At 40.6% G+C, this 25479-nt stretch overlaps 1 protein-coding gene across 17 annotated transcripts in view; it reads left to right on the plus strand.

Annotated features, from left to right (window-relative positions):
* Positions 1–25120, plus strand: part of Sorbs2 (sorbin and SH3 domain containing 2) — a 192926-nt gene extending 167806 nt beyond the window's left edge. For 13 of the 17 annotated variants that reach the window (XM_021218762.2, XM_021218758.2, XM_029532191.1 and 10 more), the window contains 7 exons: positions 72–118; positions 2782–2896; positions 2983–3111; positions 4980–5180; positions 18885–18934; positions 22744–22850; positions 24719–25120. In XM_021218762.2, coding sequence (XP_021074421.1) covers positions 72–118; positions 2782–2896; positions 2983–3111; positions 4980–5180; positions 18885–18934; positions 22744–22850; positions 24719–24780 — 711 coding nt within the window. In that variant the 3' untranslated portion in view covers positions 24781–25120. Of the gene's footprint in view, positions 1–71; positions 119–2781; positions 2897–2982; positions 3112–4979; positions 5181–8458; positions 9242–10676; positions 10872–18884; positions 18935–22743; positions 22851–24718 lie in introns of all 17 variants that reach the window. The other 4 variants (XM_029532180.1, XM_029532181.1, XM_029532182.1 and 1 more) reach the window with 2 other exon arrangements.
* Positions 25121–25479: the final 359 nt, after the last annotated feature.

Genomic DNA, 25479 nt, shown 5'->3' on the forward strand with positions numbered 1-25479 from the left:
TTAAATTACATGTGTTTTATAGTCCTTATGTGGAATGTTAAAATCTTTTAAATCTTTACCTTCCTTTTCAGAAATTGCCTGCAAAAGCCGTCTATGATTTCAAAGCTCAGACATCTAAGTAAGTGGAATAAAAATTCACTACGTGTTTGAACCTCATTTTTACTATTGTTGTGAGGTGTGTGTGTGTGTGTGTAAATGAGTGTGTTACAAATAAGACTCAGCTCTGAATTCATAACCCACTCTAATCAGCTAACTCCTTTAGAATCACTAATGGACAGGATAACTCATTTTCAAGTTCAGCTAAGAATCACCACCTCTTAAATCCCATCAGTTAAATGCAAGACACACAATGAATTCAGAAGGGCTTCATAGGGAAACAAGAGTATTTTTTCTAGAAAATTTTCTGTCAAGAATTGAGGTTTGTTTTTTTTTTTTTTTTTAAAGCAATAGGGAGTAGTTATCCCTACCTAGAGAGCATTTGTTTGTCCAGCTACATCAAGGGCTGTTAGTAGTGTGGACAAGAACACCTATGCACAGAGGATCCTGCAGAGAAAGCTGCATCTCACAGCACTCAAAGCTTAGAGATTCCTAGGAGAACCCAGTCCGGCCCTGTCTGTGGCGAGCATCGGTGTTTTCATAGTCCTGTGTTGCTTTCCTGTGTCTTTAGGAACTTCTTCATCCAAAAGACAAGGTAGGTAGATGAAGGAGGTCAATATGAAGCACGCAGTAGAGATCTATATAGGAGAGGACCGTCTCCATCAAAATTATGCCATCCTCTCCATCGCCAGAGATTCTCCCATGGGTCCACCTCAAAGTTCCCATCATGACCTCACAACAGTGCTTAGCTGGGGCCTTGGTAAAGCATCTGAGAGACAAACTACACTGTAAAAATTATTGTGTTTCCTCTGTAGCCCAGGCATGATGTTGACACTTTGTAAGGTGTTGTGAAAAAATTATATAAGCTATATCTATTCTATTTATACTTTGTGACAAGCCATCAAAAATTTTCCCAAAGTATGTACTATATAGCAGACTATATAACACAGGAAGGGTGTGTGCCTAGGGCTCAAAAGGTGTTCTAGGTATACTAGAAGCTGTACAGGAAGTTAAGAGAGAAAGGGGAAGGCAAGATGAGAAAAGTTAAAGTGGAAGGAGTGAGGGTTGACTTGATTAAAACACATTACATTGTATACATGTATAAAATTCTCAATAAGTTGAAAACTAAGTCTAAGCGTGAAAAAAAATCCACAAGACTCAGAGCCGGTGAGATGGCTCAGGGGGTAAGGGCTCTTAACATCAACACTGACAACCTGATCCTTTCTTCCTATATAATGGAATGGAAGAACTAATACCCATGAGTTGTCTTCTGCTTTCCATACATGTTGTGTGGGTACCCACAGGCACACACACACACACACACACACACACACACAAATAAATGTAAAATAAGTAATAAAAATATAAACAAGCTTCAAAGAGAAGATGACACACATCACAGAGGACAGGGTCAGGAATACAGCTGGACCACTGCATTTAAATTGTCCCATGTGCCAAGCCCCTCACCCTATTCATGGACCCCATTCTTCTCTGGAGGTCCCTGATGGAGAGTCAGGGAACCTTGCTCTGCCACGTTGCTGTAGGGGAAAGGCCATGGTACTGCCTGCCTGTACCATCCTAACTTTCACAGAGAGCATGTATGTGTGTGACTATCTAAAGTAATACAATCTGTGTGAGCTTTTGGTAAAGTATATTCACCAGCCACCCATCAAAGCCAAGAAGAAAGTGAGCTGCTCATCCTGTGAATAGGTTTGTCTTATTATAGCTTAATCATCCACCTCTTGTTCTTTTCTCAGAAGAAATAAAGATATAAAAAGAACATCTGTCACCTCCAGTGTGGTTCTATATTGTGTAACTTCCAAGGCTCATAAACCCAACCATCTTTGAAAACTGCAGGAGAGGCCAATTTTAGTTATTATAAATTAGGAGATGTGAATGCCTTTGTATGTACTATGAACAACACATACACACATATATGTGTGTTTTAAATAAGTATTCCTTTAAAGTTATTTTTATTATTCAACAAGCTCAACTGTAATAATTTTAAAACTACAGCTAAGTAACTCACCCCAAAAAAATCTCAATTGTAGATAGGAGAAAGAAGGGATGACTTCTCATTTCACATAGGGTCAACAATAGCCTGCATCTTAAAATACAATAAAAATACTGCAAATTACCAAAATGGGACTCTAGCTCTGGCATGAGAGATGGAGTTTTGAAAACTGGAGAATAAGGCAGCTTTCCTTTTACTGAATATATCCAGCATTTTAAATGAATATAGAATTTTAATATATTCAGTACAAAGAATCTATATTCATATTAGAAGAAAAAATTACCTGCCTATAATTCCCATGTATATTCTAAATTTTTAAGTTGGTGATGTTTAGATATGTTATTTAGATGTTTAGATATGCCCTCAGTACAAGCCAAATTATTAGGTTATAAACATTACATATGACTATATACTAGCAAGGTGACAAAAATCTGTCTCCTCTTTCAAATCGCATATCATTGCAGGATATGATTTACATAGGGTGTGAACTATATACTTGCTCTTCAAAATCATTTCCGAGATCACATTAAGCAACTTGTCAAAACTCATAAGGAAATCCTCATCTAACTGAGCTTAGCAGATGTGTCTCAGATAAATAAAGAATATGGATCATAACACTAATTGCTATTCATTCAGAGAGAGTCCACTAACCAAGATCATGTCTCCTCCAGGGAGCTGTCGTTTAAGAAAGGGGACACTGTCTACATCCTCAGGAAAATTGACCAAAACTGGTATGAGGGGGAACACCACGGCAGAGTGGGCATTTTCCCAATCTCATACGTAGAGGTACGTCCTTTCTCCTCACCTCCTGAAGGATGCTGTCCCAAAGGTTGTCATGAGTTTACGAAACCAACAGTTGTTCTCCTTTACAGAAACTAACACCCCCGGAAAAAGCGCAGCCCGCAAGACCACCACCCCCAGTCCAGCCTGGAGAGATTGGAGAAGCCATAGCCAAGTACAACTTCAATGCAGACACAAATGTGGAACTCTCCCTGCGAAAGGTAACCTAGCTGTGCTCTTCGTCGGCGTGTTTTTGGTGACTGTGCCATTCTGGAGCCGAGCTAGGTTACCTTCTTTTCTAGAACATTCTAGATCTTCTTTAGCTTCTACAAAAGACTCAAGGCTGTCCAGGGTCACTGTCCCTGACTCTGTTCCCTGTGAAACTGAGTTCTGAGAGTCTATCTGTGGCTTAGCCTAATGAATCAGGACCCTGAGTCCCCTCCAGTGGACTCAGTGGGTGCCTCTACTGGACACTAGGAAGCGCATCTGTGGAACCCTGAGAGGAGAGTGCATTTTAATTACAAGATTTCAAAATATCTTTCTATTGCCTCATGACTTTATCTTGGAACCAAAGAATGAATGGTCCTAATGTAATGAAAATATATCCTCTTTAGAAGTCTTTTTGAAGAGCCATCTATGCAATCCTGTTTCCTTGATCACTCTTTGCTAAGCCTTGTGATGGATCCAAATTTCTCTGGCAAGCTATCCAATGCAAGTCATTTGTCTGAAAACAAAAAAATCAAAAGGAATTCTTTAATTTCCTTTCTTGCACAGATCAGGATATTAAATGAATTTGCTAAACAATGACATGTATGCATTTGAGGCAACCAGGCCTCCACACAGCACAGAAAATATGGAAGTGTTAATTGGGGTGATCTAGAGTACGCCGTGCCTGTGGATAGTTGGTAAAGTGAGGGCGGCTCAGGGCTGCAGGAGGCAGTTCTAGTTCTCTCCTTCCATCCCTAGTTCTGCATCATCAGCAATTCTCTTACTTTGCTTGTGCACTACTTAACCCAGAAAACCACGCAGCACTGCACACAGGGTTGCATCTTCTGTGCCATACTTTAAGGTTGGTCATCGTGTGCGATCCCCCAGCAAAGCCTATCAGCAACCTGTTCTGAGCACATGAGAAAATCGGTGCAATTTAGGGAGATTCCCTTTTCTTTGGTATGTTCTGCCCGGTGGTGATGAGGCACGTTTAACAAACCACAGCAGCACTTTGAGTTGGAGAGAGCCTTCCCTGGAAGGGGCTCCCTGCTGTGCTGAAGCCACTCAGTAGCTGTCACCACCAGGATGATCTCACCCAGTTCCCCACAGTCCTATAGCTGCACCTGCTGGGTTTGCCCTTTATCAACAGCTGGCTGATTTGGTTCTGGCCCAGGAATGGTTTTGAGTAAGGAGTTAAATATCGTTATCTGATATTGGCCTGCTCATTGTGATCATAGAAATATCTACTACTGCAAAAGCCAAAGATGCTACTCAAACGCTTAGTGGGCAGAGTGACACTTAGAAGGGATGATGGTATCAAACTGTCCTGATCAGACCAGGGGGACAATAGCCCTCTCCACGGCTATGGATATTCTTGGGTGCTGTCTCTGACTCGTCCTTTTCATTCACTCTCTCACCTCTCAGGACATGCAGACTACAGAAGGGAAACGGAATGCCATCCAACATTGTGCCTTCCAAAAGATGGCATCTGTGACCCATTTCAGACAGTTCCTTCCTCCTGCATGTCCTCACAATGATTCTAGTGGAGATTAGATGAGCTTCCTGTCATTGGTACGGCACCTTGCATACCGTTTGCCTTTTGAAATTACTTCCACAAGTCGTTTTACTTTGAACCTGCATGAAACATACATAAGCCAAATCCCATCAACCAAGCATCCTTAGGACTCTAACGTCATGAATGGAAGGTTAGCCTACATCTGTGCTGACAATCTACACTTTTCTAATAAACACTGCAACCTTGCTCACTTTCTTCCGATCAAGCAAAAGCTAGAGGTATAGAACTTTTCCAAATAGAAAACTACCGTTTTTTTATATCATTGTATCTCTACTTACAATGCATTTTTCCCAATGCTCATTCCAGGGTGACAGGATTATTCTTCTTAAAAGAGTTGATCAAAACTGGTACGAAGGTAAAATCCTAGGAACCAACAGACAAGGCATTTTCCCTGTTTCCTACGTCGAGGTTGTCAAGAGGAACACAAAAGGTGCTGACGATTACCCCGAACCTCCTCTGCCACACAGCTACTCCAGTGACAGAATTTACAGCCTAAGCTCCAATAAGGTAAGAAGCCATTCCCTCCTGCTACCTCTGTACTTGGGATCACAGAATGTGATCATCAGTAGGCCATTTGGGGGATGTCAGACCATCGTATCTACTGAAAAGAAACAAATTCATATATTCATATACATGACTTGCACGTTAGAAAATATGTTAACTTTCCTCAAGTAGATGCTGGTGTAAAAACTTAATGTTCATTTTTGATAATTCTGTTTACAAGTTATAGTCTATAAAGAGAGAGAAAATGTTAGTATCATCAACCTTTCTTGACACATCTCAGTATTTCTGTGTATGTAAATTACATACATACAGATATATACACACATATATAGTATATCTAATCATTATATTTACTAGGTATATAATACTCTATGAAAGTCTTAAGGTATTTTCTTCATAGAAAGCCTAAGGCATTATATTTAATTTAGGGCTTATAATTCCACTATTAGTTTAAATATTATAATTAGAAATACTCAGTGTTTTTATTACTTTGGGGGCCACAAATTCCACTATTTCACCTAAGCTGGTAGCTGAAGATGATCGATTATCTTTCTCAGAACAATCTACAAAGGACTTCCCATCCTGAGTTGGTCCATTAGACCAAGGCTATCATCAAATTTCCTTATCCCCCAAAATGTCCCCTCACTTTTCTGTTGAATTATAAGATATCTTATGGATGTAGGTAGGGTTTTCTTTCTCCTTTACAATTATTTTAAAATATAAAACTGTAAAGCGCCAGTGAAATTATTTCCAAAACATTGTCAAACGCCTCCCAACGATGAAAGTTATGTATCCAGTTGAAGGTTATGTTAATTGTTGAGCTCAGGGCAAGGATAACAGACCATTAGCACTGTGAAAAATGTGAAGTCAAGGTTAGTTTCAGACAGTGTCCCCAGGAGCCTAAACCATCCTATAAACCTGTAAACCTATCTCAATTGAGATGTTTTCCTTTAAAAGGTCTAAGGTTTGGCATTTTATTAATTCTAATGACTAGGTTTTAGTCATGGGTAATTACCACAAATTCTCTTTGCCTGAATAACTGAGCAGTTTGCGCCAGTTTGATTATGAAGTTTCCAAAATTTAACATTTAGAGGTTGATGTCCCTCCTTCAGTAGTTTCTGTTGATAATGGAAAAAGAACCTTTATCCATTCATGTATGTTTTACCTACCATCCATCTATCTTAAGAGAACTCTCAGATGATCCTCAAGTGATTGAACTTCTAAATAAACGCATGCAGGAGAGAAAAGCAATTATCTATAAATGCTTTCTTGGTGTTGAAGCACTTCTCTCATATGCTCTAGTTAACAATGGCAAGCTAGTATTTTAAATCAGTGTTTTTTTTTTCTTTTTCCTGAATATGTTTTAAATGGCATCCATGGCTTGTGTTATAATACTGCATTTTACATAGAAGAATGTACAAATACCAAATTTTAATAGAGGATTGTTCAAGTTTCACTAGTAACCAATTGTCTTGTTCTTACTGAAAAAAAAAAACTATGTCAATAATTTAAAAGAAATTCTAGTTTCATTTCAACTGACTTTTTATCCTATTATGTCATTAGCTTAATGAAGGAAATTCCTGCAGTGTTGTGCTGGTCAATTTCAGAGAAAAAGAATATGTATTTTTTTAAATAGTGAAAGATACAAAAGCAGATAAAAGGTGGACCTTCTATTTTCTAATTGGTATTTACAAATAGAGAAATCAATACGTTAATAACTTTTGAATCATTCTTTGGCAAATTCAAATCACATAGCTTGATGTATTTCTATTTTGAGAAAGGCTCAAATATGTTAGTATTATTTCTTATTTTGGTACAACAAAATCCAATTCTAATCATTTTTTAATATGAAATAACTTTAACTTTGTACTATGTTTTGTGATATAGGTACTCCTTAATCAAAATTAGCATTTAATATTAGTATTATCAAGTCTGTTTTAAAGTTATGGCTCTTTTTGCCCTTTAACAGGAATAAAGGGGACATGAGGACAGTAACAGTGAAGTCAGCAGTAGCAGATAGCAGTAGATACTAGAGTTGTAATGACCAGGGTGAAATTTAGAGATTTCTCATTCATATAATATTTCTGTCCACATGAGAGAAAAAAAATAAAAGTATTTATCTTGAGTTACTATCAATTTCACAGATTCCCAATATCTAATCACTAAGATCAACCCTAATGCTTCTGTGTTTGTAACCAGAAGTGTAAAATAGACCTTTAGCCAGTAAGAGAGCGAATAGACTGTCAGACGAGACTTCTTAGGACCAATGCAGTTGTCAACCCATCACAAAATGTGTACAGTATGATGTCATTTCAGTGGCTCAGCAGACTTGGATCCCATAGGAAGATACTCAGACAGTTGTGTTACACTTGGTGCCATTCATGACAGCCCATGATGAGAGTCCATCAGATTTCCTTTAAAATATAAGTAAGTTCCACTGGTGCGGAAGAGAGGTATAGACAAGTTACTAGGCGGGCTCTTTAGAAGTACTTCTTTTGAATTTGCACTTGTTTTACTTAAAACATTCAAACTATATCAATATTATTATAATATTTTGACTTCCCAAGATCCAGCTTCGTAAATTAGATTCCTTGGGCTTCCCTAAACTATCACATTTAGCAGATGGCCCTGCACGGGCATCTCCTGTCTGCTTCGGTGTGAACATCTACTTTGGAGGTGTTTGAATCTTGGAAACAGTGATTATGCAAGATTGGTTTCATTCAGATGGATCCTGGACCTCTGTGATTAAGAACTGAAACATATGTTCATTTATACTAAGTCTAAAATGCTTTATGCCTCATAAAAGGGGCAACTGTGAAAACTCAGGAGTGGGCGCCTCTCTGGGGAGGGGAAACGGTCAATCAAATCAGAGAATAAAACAAAACTGAGTTATTACCTATCCCCAGATATATTTGGAGTATATATTAGACAATATATATTAGACAAGAATATATATCAGAGAAGTGGATTAATAGCAAGCCTTTTAGGGTTTCATTACCTGCCCTCATGATGCCTATGAAGCTCTCTGTATTCCCTTTTAATGCTGGTATCTCCCAGAACTAAGAATGTTTGGTTGTTTGCAGAAAGGTTTACAGTTAGCCTAAATTATTTTATGCGTTTTAGTTTCGTATGACTTCTCCCCATCTAGAAATCTTCCGATTGTCTTCCATCTATGTCTGTGCTACAGCCTAAAATTATATTCATCACCGCACCTCTGTCACGGCATTTTCATGTGTTGTTGTTTTCTTTGTTTTACTTCATAACTCCTGATCATTTGTAAGTTGGCTTCCAGTGAACACGCCTGTCTTCCCATGTACAATGCTATGCCTGGCCCAGAGGAAAGAGCCATCCGGGGACCTGCCCAAGGGTGGCTATCCCTGACAGACTGGTGTCCCCCAGCGAACCCATTGGTTCCAACACCGTCATCTTTCCTCGACAACTTCTTGATTGAATTAGAGAAGTTCAGTGCTTTAACTTTACCATCTGACCAGGCCAAACCAAACATTCTAAACCAAGTCATCCTTGAAATTAAGGAGGAGCCCTCTCCTCTCCCCCTCTCACTGCCTCCAGCCTCTGTGCCAGTCAAATCACCTCGCTGTCTGTCACCTTCTCCCCACTCAAGTACTGCTTCAACCGAGGCCCAGACTACCAACACAGTGTCTCTTCGGGATCACACAAAAGATACTCAAAGCAAATTGGTAGATTTGAATAAAAAGAGAAGAGGTTTTGCAGACCCTACCAAGATCCTTGAAGCCCTAGGTGATAAATTCATGGCCTCTGCATGCACCAACCTGGGTGCCTTGCCAGTAACTCTTCCTGTCATTGGAGAGGAAGATGAGGACAGCTATGAGGGGCTTGCATACCAAAGATGGCTGCCAGGATCTCAAGAACAAGATGTCACGTGGTATGACCCCAGCAGTACAGAGGTGACACCACAACTGCACATCAAGGAGGAAGAAGAGGAGGAGGAGGAGAACCGAGACTGCTTAACATATTCACTAGGCATTCACTCACATCCTAGGAGCCCCAAGGAAGACATCAGTGCAGCCAAAACCAGTAATGAGGTATCTAACATTGCCTAGTTACTGGGGACTAATCAGTAACACAGTTATTCAGAAGAGTTAATAATGTTATTAAATACCTACTTCTGACACTGCCTATAGTAGGCATCTTTATGAGGAGTGTAAGTATTGGAAATTCCAGGGTGGAAGGATATGCAAGCATGATATAGTTTATTAAAATGAAAGGAATACCCCACTCTCCCATTACCCCTTTCGCACTATAAATCCAACTTTTATATACTTAAGTTTATTGCCTTTCTAATATTCTAATGTTAATAATGATAGCTAATCATTAGCTCATAGTCTCAGACACTGTTCTCAGAACCCAAGCATCTTTAATTTTCAAAACCCAGAGCGCCTAGGAAACATGGTCATCCTTGTGTCAGAGATGAGGAAGCAGATAGGTAAACAGGCTTGTCTAATTCCGAGATGAACAGGCAGTGCCCCTTGACAGGAAGGCAGTCTGCAGAACGGGGCAATGAAGTAAAGAAAGTAAAATGTCAAAAATTAAATAGTTCTCTTAGCCCTGTTTGACTCTTCTGGGAGAGTTGTTCTCCCAGCTGCTTGTTGTCTGGGCCCTGCATCTTTGTCCTACAAAGGACCTTGACCAGACAGAGGTTTCCATCAATATAGGAAGGGAATGACCTGAACCAGAAGTTCATGAACTTTTCCCTTTAAAAATAAACTAGTTCATCTCTCAAATTCAAACCATCTAAATTCAAGAGCAAGTATGATTATCTATAGATTATGAAATTACTAAATCCAAACATAAAGTTTGTAGCATATTAAGTAATAATGATATTACACAGGTCATTTTCTTCCATGATTCCTCTATCTCTAAATAACTAGCCATGACTGTAGAAAAGAAACCAACAGCTTAGTGACACAGAAAGCTCACTGTAATAAGCCAAGGATGCAACTAAGTATCTTATTTAAACATTGGATTTTTCCATCAATATTACCATCTTGAAGGTGTGATTAGACCTTCATTAGAATAGGTTTTGTTTACAGGATGTGCTATCTGCTTGTTTCAGACAGGATCTTAGGCATAGCATCTATCCTTCTAAGGTTAGCAAGCATCTCTATGCTGCAGAAGGTCCAGCTTCCCTAGCTATGTGACTATTTACCTTACGTTAGCCTACCTTACAGGCAAGGTATATGTCACTGCAGAGTTTTAGGTAATTTACTGCCTTCATGTTGAGGGGAAAATGCCCTCGCAGACAGACTAGTAGAACCCAAACACTAGCAAGCACCTACATTCCCCAAATCCTTTCCATTGAGATTTTGAAATCAAAATTTAAAGGGCTAAGTTGGTGCTTTCAAAGCAAAAATACAAAAATATCCCTTTTCCCGAGATATTTTACAAGTTATTAGATATGAAAGGTTCCTTCATCTGGACATAAGCATAATCACATCTTGTCTTTCCTCAACATTGAAGCCACCTCCATTTGCTTCGGGAGATCGAGCTGCTACGCCTGTCCCCAGCTGTCTGTTCCCTTCCCCTCCAATCCCTTCTCCTCTGGCCTCTGTCTCTGACCTGGCCTGTGAGCTTTTTCAACCAACCCAGCCCTCCTCACCTCCTCTCCTCCCCAAATACCCTTATCAACAGGAGACACAGTCACCAAAATCAGAGGTAATTGCATCTTGAGTGTGGTCCAACTTACTGCATGTCTCTCCGTGGTGTTCAGGAGCTGTGTGCATTTGGATTTCCTGCCGCCTTACAAGATCTAAAAGGTTATGGGAATCGTGACTGCTAACTTTTAACATCATCAGCATGGCCTCCATCCAACAATTTAGGAGTCAAATCTGCATAGCAACCGTACCCATATTGAGAAGGGAAATAAACTAAAACTTACCTCATAACCCAAAGTAACCATTAGATTGTGTTTTAATTTGGGAGCTATCATATTCAAAGGCATCAGTTTAGTGCCTGCCAGCTTGAGTCATTCCTCAGTAGACACGATACCTTCCACAGTGCCTAAGATCAGAGTGGTCCTCGGAGTTACTTGTCTAGAGCCCCACTCTTTCATAGGATACACCAAGGATGATCTTTGGTGTTGACTGTGGAGCATTCATCTCTGATACTTGAAGTCCAGCAGCCCAGCCGGCTGGACTTCCTCTTTCCCTAGGATTACTACATTTTTGTACATTAATGATAGGTCCTGGAAAGCAATAATGATAATTCAAGATGAAAAAACAAACGCAATATTAAGAATCCAACATGACATCTCTCTATTGCAGAAAACTTTTTGATTCTAGAGTGAGCCTGACCCCAAAACCTTTCTCTTCAGACTTCAAATAAAAATTCATCCCCAAATTTCATCTTTTGAATGTGAAACAAAGTTCTCTCTAGATCTCTGTAGATCAGGAAGGAGCGAAGGCTCTAACACAACCACGTTTCCAGAGCAGCAAGCACCCATCACAAATCCCCATCACCATCGGACGACATACCTGTCTGTGTGATACTGCTCTACATATGAAAAGAGATCTTGGGAAGAAAGAATAACCTACTCTGAGGGCCAATTTTTTTCTCCGCTCTTTGAGTCTTCATCTTCGCTAGCGAGAGATAATTTAGAACTTCTAAGAACTACAACGCTTAGATCATGTCTAACCAAGGCTAAGAAGTACCTTTTAGCGTGCTCTCTCTGGTTTGATTTCCAGAGTGAACATTTTACTCCTTGCTTCCTGTAACATTCATGAGCTTGGATGCTTCATCAGTACATGAGAAAGCACCTCTAGATGAACAGCGCTCAGCCACCCTAATACTGCGACCCTTTCATACAGTTCTTCATGTCGTGGTAACCTCCAATCATAAAATTATCTTCCTTGCTACTTCATAACTATAATTTTGCTACTGTTATGAATCTTAATATAGATATCTTTTGGAGATAGAGGGTCGCCAAGGGCGTTGTGACCCAGAGGCTGAGGACCACCATCCTAGTCACTTACTTCTCTGACTTAGATGTTGAATTCATCATTATAGTAATAAGGGAAAAGCAAAAATGTAACATGTTTGATCTCTACCACAAGCGCCAAGATTATTTCTCATGATCTTTTGGGATCAATGTATCAAGAAGAATAAGAAACTCATAAGAAGAAAACTGAACACATTTGTATTTGTAAATATAAAAAATGATTCAGTCCTAGATCTCATATTAATTACAAGGAAAGAAAGCACTGACACAAAAGAAAAATTTTATATTTTAATAGTCATAGAACAGTGTAGTTAGATTTACTATTCATTATAGTGACATTTTTGTTAACCCATATCAACCATATCTTTAACTCACAGGAATGAGGGAGAGGAAGAAGGAGGGAGGGAAGAAGAAAGGGAGAGAGAGGAGAGGGGGAGAACGTCATGGTAGTTCCACAGACATCAGACCTGGACAACCTCAGAACTTGCTGTTTCTTCTTTCAGAAAATGTCACATGAGCACACACAGCAAGGAACAAGGAAGGCTAGGAACAGTGGTCTGTCCTCAGTGACCATGTGCTTGAGTGGAGACAAAGCCAGGACTGGAGAGTGGCAAGCATCCAATATCCCCTTCCATAAGCAAGCATCCGATATCCTCTTCCTTCCATAAGCGAGCATCCGATGTCCTCTTCCATAAGCGAGCATCCGATATCCTCTTCCATAAGCGAGCATCCAATATCCTCTTCCATAAGCGAGCACCTAATATCCTCTTCCATAAGCGAGCATCCCATATCTTCTTCCATAAGCCTTAGACATGCATGGCAGGTATGTATCATCCCAAGAGACTAGAGACCATAACCTGTCATGGTCATGAAATTTAGCCTAACCTAGAGCTACAATCTTTAACTCAAAAGTTAGTCTTACTGGTGTTCTCTTAATTCTAGTCAAATTCCAGGTTCTACATTTCTACCTGCCTGCCACAGGAAGAAAAAAATAAAGCAAATTCATGTCAAGACTTGCTTGTTCACTGCCATAGTGAAGGCCTTTCATTGCAAGAATGCCAAAAGAAACCGTGGTCAGGCCATACTCGATATTTTATTATATTTTTCTACCTCTCACTCTACCTACACCCCCCCTACAAAAAGGTCATTTTCTTCTTAGGAGCATTGCTAGAACATTTATCTCTAAAACTACTAACGCTTTTTATAAAGCTTGGTAGGCATTAAGCCTAATTTCCTCTTGGCCCACCTTGTTTATTACTGCCCACCGTTCCATTAAAAGCAGAGAAACCAGGCGGGTTAAAGAGTGCTTTGGATGCTGTTGTGAAGCCTTCTCTGAGGAAGGAGGTAATACTCTTAGCCACACAAATTACATTCAAACACTTTCTCCTGCCAGCTTCGCTTTCCAAACTTTGTCTTTACTGTGCGTCCCCCCCCCCCCACCATAGAAGCCGCTGGTCCCGGAAGGGTGAAAGCCATACAGAACAGACAGAGAAGCTGCGAGTCGCCTGTTCACCCTCCCCTGTTCAGCTAATATTTAAGCATGGCATGCTTTGTCTGTGTGTGTGTGTGTGCGCGCGCGTGCGCGCAGGAAACCAGAAACCAAGAAGGTTCCTCCCGAAGGCCATGGAATGAAGATGCGAGCTAACCCACTTCTTATGGCTTTTCTAGGCTGACTTAAAAGGCAAGACATCTGTCCTGGGTAAGCCGCCTCGGAGCCCAGTGATGTCTAAGAGGTCGTGCGGCTCGCCTGTCAGCGGTTCCCACAGGGTAGGGTCGGACATCACCTACCTGCTGCAGTTATCCCGGCCACCCTGGCTCTTCCTTAGGTGACTTTGCTGTGGTCGGGCAGTAAAGATCTGAATGGGTCATACACTGCCTTGTTAGATGTGTAAAGTTTCCCAAATCCAAGAGGGCGTGCCTCAAACACTTCACTACGTAAACAAGAGCATGGCGTGCATTGTTTTCTACATCTGTTTTCATTCCATATTCAATTGCTGGTTTCCAGTCACTATTTTTAGTACAGAGAACTAAACTGTGGCCAGTCAAATGCCAAGGTCGCCTGCTTCCGGTGATGCTAACTCTTAGTGCCTTTTGGTTTCGATGGATTTATTATAAACTGCCGGCCATTTCAAAATATTCCATTGCTCGGGAGATCCATGCCACGTTCTCACCATGTTGCACCCTGTGATGCTGCTCTCTGGGCATCATCTGTGTGTTCCCAATTCCCTTGTATCTTTGAGGTCAGCTGCTTCTCCTTCAACGATGCAGTTCTGTAACATCTGCAGAACTTGGACAGATTCTAAGTGGCACCCTAAGTTCTGGGGGAATGAAGCCAAGGAATGTGGGGGTTTTCATCTATGCAGGTTCCAGGGTTCCCTTCACTGTATCTAAGTTAATGTGCCCTGATTTAGCTTTGGCCGGCCTGCCACACAGCTCTGCATTTCAAGGTCTCGGAGCTTAATTTTTAGTGTTCCCTTTCTATTTCAAAGTACGAGTCGTGTTTCATACGTAAGGCATTCCGTGCCTTTTGGTTTGCAGAGCCAGATCGGCTTTCCATGTGTGAAGCAGACTCGTATTGCCATGGGGGAGAAGGGGGTGTCAGTTTGTAGAGATTAAGTCTCTACTGAACAGCCTTCCAGAGCTAACACCAATGCTTGCAGGAGGGGAGAAGAGAGAGAACAGAGTCAGACAGAGAGACAGGGAGTAAGTTAATTTTATAAAACTTAACAGAACTCATTTCTAATTTCCCATGGGCTAGTAAGATGCCATGCTTTGAGTTGCCCTGAGTTTTTTTTTTTTCCTTGCCCGTATTTCCACTTTATAAGTTTGTATATTACTTAAATGTCTGAGGACTAGAAGATTCTCCTTTATTTTAATTTGTGTTCTACGTTGCTGATCTAAGAGGGAAGAGAGGCCGGTGAGTGGTTTTGTTAGTTAGCAGAGTCACAGCCCTCTATTTCTGGCTGACAAACGCTATAGATAGCATTTGCTGAGAAGGAATGACTTGGGAACCCAAGAGCTTGCAAAGACTTTTCCCACAGTGGATTTTAAAGTAGCAGCACATACATTTTAGAGAATCACCTGACCTATGGCTGATCCTCCTGGGCTAGCTTGAGGAGACCTAAGTAAACACTTGGCTTTTAAACTTCCAGCTGCAATAGTGCGTGTTGTCCGCTAATGCCAGGTCATAGGATAAGCCTCAAAGAAGCTGCATAATTTTTTATAATTGATCCTTTATATTACTCTTTATTACTGATCATGGCTTTGCACAGTGCCATGTGTTGAAAACCTGCCTCTTTTGTACCCATTTCTGTACCATTTTTTAAAAAGGAAAACTCCAAGGATATTCTGTGTACTTATGAAATTCTCTTGATGAAACCATTGCTTTCATACAGTTCATCCCCATGGTGACACTGAGGAGAAAAGGCAGACGTTAAATACTTAGGGCACCGTGACACTAACATTATACATCATTGGATTTTCAAATCTGTGTTGTATTCTTAAAAACTCACCAAGAGAATGAATATAACCGTAGGCCAATTCTTGCTCAGAATGTCTCACATGGTAATGCCTACCTGTTAACTTGAAAGCTGCTTTCTTAAGCTCACAGTTTGCAGAAGCCCCAATAAATGTTATAAGTGTATATTGTTCTATAGTAACCTCAGCACTGCTGAGATGCTATACATGATAGAAATGCCTGAGCAGTTAAAATTGAAGTCTACACGTCTAGACCATAAAGAGTGCAGGCTAGCAAGTCATAACTTCTCGAGAATTGAGATTGCAGAAAAGGAAGAGTGAGGTCAGAAAAAAACAGATTGTTATCTATGTTATCTACTTCAAGTTACCATGTAGGCTTCAGAATATCCTTTCAAAATCAATCTAGGCTGAAGGAATTTAATCCCTGTTAACAAAAGGCAAAAACAACTTTAACATGTTACTACCACGGATAACCACTAGGTGGCGGTGGCGTGCACACACTGTAGCAAAGATGGTATTTGGAAGCACTTGGCTTAAATAATGCACAGGAAACACAAAATGCAGATGCTGAGTTTAACCAAACCAGTCCATCTAGTCAGTCATAATACGTCATTCAACCGAGGGCCAATCAAAATCATCCTTCCATCTCTTCTTGACAAAATGTCTTTAGATGTAGGTCTGTGTAACTAATACCCACAGTGAAGTTGAACCTCTGCCATTTTCACATGACTAAGATACAATAATAATTAGCTTATATTCTAACTATACAGCTTGTAAGATTAAGGAGAGGAGTCTATACATGGAAAAAGAAAACTATGAGATGAACTATCTATTCCACAAGGGAGCAAGGTGCTTCTTTATCTTGTCTCCCTGGTTTTAGGGTGAGGCATCTAAGCTGCATGACCAAGGTCGAGCGAGAGCAGACAGTGGCCCACACAGAAACAAATGCACATCCATAAATGACTGTCAACACCACGATCCATCTCCTTGCCAAGGACCCATAGACTATATTAACTCTAATGTCAGAATTGAAGACATTTCCTTAGAAACAGACCAGTAGTTATCCATTCAGCTGAGGAAGATTCCTATCAAAGAAACTCTTTGAAATGTCACAAAAGTCACAATTGAATGAGATCACACAAACCCTTCGTAATACAAGGTAGTATTGTGTGATAGCCTGGGAATGGTGATGCTATGGGGGAGACTGATGCTTCGGGAACAAAGAAGAGGGCAAGGTTTGGGGATGTGAGACAAGGGAAAGACATACTTTGAAAGATGATTAAAAGACAGGAAATTGCTGGCACACACCCAGGAATTACATGAGCCCCACACATAGAGCCCAGCTTTCCTAACTGTCAAAGAGACAATGTATTAGGGAGGCTGGAGCATCGAAGGTTCTGAGCAAGTAAGAGACTAATGATAATGCTAAATACCAAACTATCACCTTCAAATGTCCTTCACTGACAGGTTGGTACAGTTGTTAACTTCAAAAGGAATTAGAAAAGAACTGGAAATGTAACGTGTACATTATGGGTAATTTACACTCGTCTCTTCATATGTTACATTAATTAATGATTTCTTAAATTAAAAGTCTCAAAAATGTCTAGAGGAAGATACCTCTTATGTAGCCCTGTAGGCCGGCCTTGAACTCACTGAGATCTGCCTCCAGAGTGCTGAGATTAAAGGCATGCACCACCATACACAGCTTGGTCTTCATTTACCTTGAAAATAATATAATTTATACTTTCAATAGTTTATATTTAATATCATTTTGTAAATTTAAATACTGTTTTATAGGAGCAAAGCATCTATGAGGCTAGTAATTCCTATCCGTTCTTCAGATTTAAATTTATGTATTCCATGAATAGATGTTGAAAAAAAAGTATAGGAATACCGTTTAAAAATGCTCCCGATTAATAGGCTTACAGTGGTGACAACACTTAATTTGCAATAAGTTAGTGATGAGGGTTAGGAAATGACGGTTGAATTTCTAAAGGGGTCGGTTCACCGTCTCATACCGACTGCAACCCCAGGGCTCTCTGTCCACCTTTGGACCAGAGGGGTCTATGGACAGTGTCAGGGTAAATCTGTCTAGTTTATGATGATCAATAGTAACAATGTGTATCCAAGCACTGGTCCTAATACCTAAAGACATGGCCCTAATGACTAATTCCATTATTATTAGATTCTGCATTTATTATCCTAGCAGGTAGCTGTCATTTAGCAGAACAATATTTGAAATGTGAATGGGTAATATATATATATCTCTTTCCCTGAAGTGTAGCATATGGATGATTGATATAAAATCCACTGAGCTTCCATATTCAACAAACATGTTCAGTTTCATTCTCTGAAGTATTTGTGTGGCTGTACAGGATGCTAAGGCTCGTCATTTCCAGTATTATAAGTATCTATTACAGATACTATACAGGATGCTAAGGCTCGTCATTTCCAATAAGTATCTATTACAGATACTATACAGGATGCTAAGGCTCGTCATTTCCAATATTATAAGTATCTATTACAGATACTGGTCTTGATGCTTACTTTAAAAAGAAAGGAAACTCTTTTGAGAGTTCAGTGCACTGGGGATTCCTACCAATATTTCTCTGCTAAGGTAAAGCATTATATGTTACCTGGATCTTGTCCGTTTGCATTCTTCTTAAAGCTGTGTTCCCTTTGGAAAACTGCATGTGCTTCCCTGACCCAGCCCTCACACAGTTGGGAGCAGAGAATGTCAATTCGCATCCAGCATGGGATGTCTGGCTGTTGACTTTTTCATCTGTACCGTATGTGGCAATGTCTTCCGTGAAGGGAAAGGCTGGGAGCAAGTGTGGTTCTGCCTGGACGTGGCTTCCCACTGCTTGTCTGAGAAAGTGCTAGAGAGTGAGGTTGAATGGTGTCGTAGCCTTCCCGCTCCTGTGGTTTTTGTTCTTGCTCTTGCCATATTCCTGACCTTGGAAAAATCAATGGGACTAAACATCAACTTTCCCCCAAAGCTTGAAGAGACCAGATTGTGTTCAAAAGTTTGAACCTCGGGTATTTTGATTTTAAGCACCCTTCAAAATACTTGAATTACTTAAGCGTACAGAAACCCTTTATTTGGTGGACTTTTTTTTTTTCCTTCCTCTTGGTTTTTTTACAACAGGAAATATTAAATGTCAAGAAAAAAAAAGTACCATGCTATTACCCAAATTGCCTTTTTAATGATACCAGTTCAAACATTGATGACATTGAAAATCATTTTGTTTCAGCCACAGCGTCCTGTGTTCTCTCATGAAAACATTCAAGGTGGGGGAGAACCGTAAGTATTCTTCTTATCTTCTAAACGAAAGGCTAACCTCGAGCCACAGGATGGGCAATGTGTGTACCCCATAGATACAGAGGACAGTAGGACTTTGTAAGGGAATGGGGATCAGTTAGCAAGCCTGGTGTCTCCAGTACAAGAGGTTGCATTGTTCTGCTTTATCAATGAGATCAGACGTTAAGGTTTAAAGGAAAACAGAAGAGCTGATGAGATGACTCAGTGGTTAAGAGAACTGGTTGCTCTTCCATAGGACCTGGGTTCAATTCCCCGCATCCACATGGTGGCTCACAACCATCTGTAACTCCAGCTCCAGGGATCCAATGCCCTTTCCTAACTTCCCTGGGTACCAGGCGCTCACGTGGTACAAACACAACCATGTGAGCAAAACACATCTACACATACAATTAGAATATAAATAAGTAACAGAAGAAAGCAGAAAACGATTTATACACTGAGGACATCTTCCAATGTTCTACTGACTCCCACACATTTATAAATCTACCTTTTCCTCGGCTGTCCATGTAACTGGGTAAGCACAAGTTTGTTTTGCCACTTCTTTGAGCACTTCAAAAGTATACTTAAAAGTATAATTCCAAAATTATAACACATGCTTTACAATGTCTTTTGAAAAATAGCAGTATGAAACCACTCACTACTGTTCAAATGTATGATACAATTTCCATGCACAGCAGGAATGTGCCTTTTCAAAGGTCCCCCCCCCCCCAAATCTCCTCTCCTGACACATACATTAAATCAACCTGCAAGTGCCAGCCATTGTCTTTAAGAGTCTCATTTGTCTTTCTATGGCCCAGTTTACATTAGCGACCCAGATAAATAGAGACAAAAGGGCACTTCGCTTCCTATGGTCCCCTGCCTATGCAGAGTCAAAAGGACACCTCCAGAAGCCACCCCATGGTCCTCAACCTTGCCCCATACACCTCAGCTCTCTGCCCAAGCTTTGCTCACTAGTGAAAAACATGCTGACCAAAGATGACTTTTTGTGGGCAAGCCCTGGTATGGAACTGGTGTTTTCTGTACCAAAAGTCTTCATGGTTGAAAATGCACCCTTTGGACCTCACAACTATTTTCTGAAAGTGCCTCCCCCCAGTCTGGCTGGAAAAGTGTTCTTCTGAAGCCCTTACCACAAACAGACTTGGTGAAAAGCAAGGGTCACTGGAAAACTTCACTTCATTGCAGAAATTTAAGAACACTTCGCAATAATGTTTCTGTAGTTCTTTTAAGTGTGCCAACAATGAGAGGATTGAGTCACAAAACTACACCCCATTTGTAACCTTCTTGTTACAAAGTAGCTGTTTCGGGTGCCTGCATTGCTAGCATGATGCTCTATTAAACAACTTTCCAGATATATGAAAGTTGTGATCTGTTGAACTTTGCTGTGTCATATGCAGCTGTGGCCACATGGCTGTTCTAAAATCACAGAGCCCACAGGTGGAGAAAAATACACTTTAAAGCCTTGCTTCCACCGTTATTCTCTATCAAATTTATGTTCCATTGGAGCCTTAATCAGAGGGATCATGAAATGTTAGCTAATTGTGTATCTTTTTAAAACGTATGTATTTTCTGAAGGAAAGGTAGAAACCTAAGCCATGTTGTTATGGTCCAGTTTTATTGTCCAGGGACAATAAAAGGTTCGGGCTATAAAGAAATTGACAAATTTATTTTTGAGGCAGTCTTGACCCACCCACTGCCCCCACCTCCATCTTATCAACATCTTTCAAAGCAGTACTGTTGTTATTTTAATTGGGATGCATTTCCTGTGTGCAGCACTGAGTTTGAAAACTAGCAGAGGTAGAAGAATTTCCAGGAAGGTTTATGTTTCCATAAAAACTTGTGAGGAGTGTGTGTGTGTGAGAGAGAGGGGTGGGGGAGAGAGATCTAATTAAACCGCTATGGTAAATAAATTCTGACAAGCATATTTGGCTTTCATCATATAAAAATGAACTGGGAGTCCATGCCAAGGATGGTTTGTTAGTTCTGGGGACCTCAAAAGTTCTCAGGCAGCTGCAGTTTGTAGCCTTAAATAGGCCTGTAAGTGGTTGGAACTCGGCCTCAGTAAGGCTAGAGAGTAAGAAACTGAAGAAGAGAGAATCCGCTTTTCAAAGTGACTATGGAATATATCCACTAACATACCAGCCAGGGACAATGACCATGTCACACCTCAAGTTTGAGATTGGACAAGGGACCTTGCTGACACAATGATTTTCCTCTTATCTCTTTTCTGGGCCTCAGGCAGGCATCCTAGTGAGGTGGCCACGCCCAGTCTTACTTGCCACCTCTTCTAGGGCCTGGCTTTGTTTCTCTCCATAACCACAGGCTGAAGCCTCTCCCAACGGAAGGACCTCAGCAGACTCCAAATGGCTCAAAGTATATAAACGGCTAAAATTGCCCACTAGAAGAGAACATTATTAGCAAGGGAAGAAATCTCTAATGTGGAAACTTGGGTGCAAGAAAGGCTAAGCTCTTTCCTCCAACTGCCTGGAGCCAACTTTATCTGCATCTCATCATCAGGAGACACTCAAGAGTGTAGTGAGGCTGTTGCACATTTATACCACAGTATTTGAATTCCAGTACTAGAACAGCTTTATTCTACAAAATATGATTTTTTTCCAGCTCAATAAGGTCATTAGAAGTAAAGTGTTCTTATTACAAAAGAATTCGGTCTTGTCTACTTTTTAATGGCGGCCTAAAATAAATCCATAGTGCCCCCAGGGTGTTGTTATTTTCTTACATTAGCACACTTGTGTGACAGTTATAAAAAAGCAATGGAAACAAATTTACCAGTCCTCTTAATTTTCCAGTTAAACCTGTAATAGATAAGTTATATCATAAAATTTCCCCTCCAACAGCACAACAAATTCTTCCTGGCTTCTTATAATATCAGCCTTTGCTTTCCAAGGTTCTAGTCCATGCTAATAGTCACCAAGTTTAATAGTCCTAAATGTGGATGTCAAAGAGATTCACCGTCACCATCTGTCTCTTAAAGAGTTCAAACAAGAACAACAAAATGGCAGCACTCTCTTGGGAACTCTCTCACACGCATACGATGATTATTTCAAAGGGGACTTTTTAACTCAAGCACAGTTTTTCTTCTACCTGGACACATTTTTGAAAGTCTATAGTCTGCCAGCTGAGCTGGGTCAGGGATGATGACGAATGAAGCCTCATCTATGACTCGAGGTCAAAGGGGAATTGCATCACGTCTTCAAATCTCAAATCCTTATTCAGATTATAACACTAGTACTGCTTTGAAGAATTTCCTATGATAAACATAGCCTTCCTTTTATAATAATTTCTACATCGTTATTTACAAAATGTGTGTTTGAAATAGTCTATACAATTCAATTTAGAATCATTTGAGAATTCCATTTCTATGCCTCCATTGTTTGTTTATGGTTATAGCTGGATAAATCTGCAATCTCTCTTGTTGGCATAGCTACATAATAAAAATACAATTAATTTTATATTCTATATTGTTAAGTAGCATCTGAATGATAGACATTCTATGTCTAGACAATTTAAAAGAGCAAGTCTGGCCTACAAATAACAAAAGGCTTTTGCCTGATTCATGAATATTATAACTTTCCCCCAAATTTCAAATTGTAAGTTTTGAAATGTTATGAAAGCGGGGGGCTGGGGGCTTGATTCCCATGAGCATCTGAACACTTCCATTGACTTTACATGTTTAGCAAAGATTTTAAACAATCTTAACTCAGCATGTTATGCTAACTTCTCCAGTTTCACCGAGATGTGAAGTAAATTAAACGTGCGCATTTGTCCTGTTTAAGGTTTCAGGCTCTGTATAACTATACTCCTAGGAATGAAGATGAGCTGGAACTCAGGGAAAGTGATGTCGTTGATGTCATGGAAAAGTGTGATGACGGATGGTTTGTGGGTACGTGCCCATTTCTTCTCAGATACATTTAACTGTTTTCATCACCTATTTGAATTTGCTCAAGTGCATTGTTCGCAGTGATAATCAAATCTCTCTGTGAATTCATGCTGTGTCATTTATTCCTGAAGCCCTGCATTTTAATAGAGTGTAGCATTTGCTGCTTCTGTTATATGTGATTTTCTGCTAGTCTTGATTCAACCAAACTAAGAAAGTTTCTTTAAATGGCACCAGCAAGCAATGGCTGTGATGTTCACAATAGCAATGACAAAAAACTCCCTGAAACGTCCATCGGAAGATGTTAGTCAACAGGGGAGATGCAGTTTGATGGGGAGCAAGATGAAAAGAAACCTGACCCATTTGCTGGTTCTGATGTAGCAGTCCTAAAAGTCTAGGGATTGTCCATCCATCCCTGCTTCCATTAGTAGAAGGGAAAACTCCCTTCCTTGCCACTTCAAAGGCAAGCCCATAGTAGTTACCACCTTTAAGACTGAAAACTCAGCCAAGAGCAAGTTTAACATTCCCCACTGTTCAACTGGTCCGGGGTCTCCAGCACCAAGGGTGGGGGGAACAATGGAGATGATGAAGAGGCGACATGAGGTCTTCTGTGAAAATATTTGTAGACAAAAGTGTATGCCCAGACACAAAGGAACGAAGCGAAGAGGAAAGGAGTGAGGAGGGCTGAAGAGGTGCTCAGTGGGAAACACGACCTGGGTTCCATTCACAGCACCTGTGCTGGCTATGAGCTGTCTATAGCTCCAGTTCCAGGGGGACTTGACACCTTTTCTGGTCTCTATGTGCCCTGTGAACATGCAGTGCAGAGATGTGCATTCAGACACCCATACACATAAACATTTTGGAAAAAAAAAAAATGAAAATGTAAGAAGGAAAGCTTTCTAGACTGGTCCAGAAGAGCTGAGACTATGCAAGAACAGAGGCCACACAGGCAGACACATATGCTAGATTCTACTGTTTGTATTAATCACCATCTGGAAGAAAAAGGAAGTAGTTTACATATAGGGTTTGCAGAAATAGGAATCAAACCAAATGAATAAATTATACAATGTTAATGAAAAATGGAATTTTAGAGGCCCTACCCAATCTACCATGCTAAAATGCAAAAGAAATGTATTGTCCAGACTTAATAGATTCCAAAGAACTGCATCATTTGAAACCAAAGCTGACCATAAGGATACCCATGTGTGCACCTGGTTTTAACTGGCCACGTTGGAAATCATTCTCAAATGGTCAGACTCCATTCCACATGCCTAGAAGAGTAGTGGTCAGTCTTGCACATTTTTAAATGTGGTGATTTTTCAATTGCTCAAAATTCTATATTTTGTTAAGAAGGGTAACAGTTCGTTTTTATTTAGCAAGTGAGGTAGCGCTGACCGAGAGGTTATATATAACACTTGTAATATTGGCAGCATCCAATGGAGTGGTTGGTGTGGTACTGCAGAGGCAGCCACTGGCTCCTGAATCGACCCCTGTGCTTTATCAGTCATTGTGCCCCACTGCAACATCACAGTTATCTCTTACTCCTTGTTTGGCATCGTGGTGAGCCAAATCCTACCACCCAGCTCTTCTGCGGGATTGTTTTCTAGATTGGGAGGCTGGCCTTGCCCCTTTAGCTCGGTGTGATGGAAATCTATCCTTTATGCTCATGAAAAGAGGACTACCATCCGGCAAGACAATTAAGTTGCCTGCTTTCTCTTTCTATTGTCTTAAAGCGAATTTCCTTTATTCCCTCCCAGACTCTTGGGAGCTTGCATTCTCAGCAAACCCTTGTAGGCAGAAAGTCTTCAAGCTGACCTAAGACCTGACATTCCATTGCTGTTACATACCTTTTCATTGATTGCTTCTGCTTTCAGGAACTTCAAGAAGAACCAAATTCTTTGGTACTTTTCCCGGAAACTATGTCAAAAGGCTGTGACTCACCTCACTCCTATTTTACGCCACATTTCAGCCACACATCTGCATTAACCCACCTGAAACATCCCAGCAGGCCCCTTGCTGCCATGCCTTATGGTTCCCAATCGGCCATTACCATCTCCACCTGCCGCCAGCCACCAAATCACCAGCAGAAGGGACTGCCGCTGGGAGCCTTAGGGGGCTGAGAGCCTTAGAGATACGTGGCAAGCTCACACCCACATAAATATGCAGTTTCCTGCTTGCTGCCCTGAACTTGGAAATGCCTGTGTATGGAATCAGAATGAACATGATCGTACTTTTAAAAAGTGAAATAAGGAAGAAAGAAAGAGGAAAAAAAGAGAGAGAAAGAGACTCTTCAGGAGACTGTCTGGTCTCATGGCTGAATCTCCACCTCTCTGGAAGGTGTACCATCCTCAGGAAGCCAGAAGGTTATTTTTGTTTTTGTTTTTGTGAAATGCTATGGTTCTCATTTTCACTCTCAGCTTGGCAGTTTATTTTCCTTTCACGAGTTTGCCTAGGGCTCTGGTTTACACTATATGACAACTATACTTCAGCTGTTCTTTGCCTGCACTTATTATATACATTGTTTCATGCACAGTGGTTACAAACTAGGAGCGTCTAGGAAAGTTCACCGGGACAAGTGTGATTTTTGTTGACTGCATTGCATTTTCACAATGGGAGGGGGGTCTTTTCCCTGCCC

This window comes from Mus pahari, chromosome 19, assembly GCF_900095145.1.
Source record: "Mus pahari chromosome 19, PAHARI_EIJ_v1.1, whole genome shotgun sequence".
In the NCBI taxonomy this organism is placed as follows: Eukaryota; Metazoa; Chordata; class Mammalia; order Rodentia; family Muridae; genus Mus; species Mus pahari.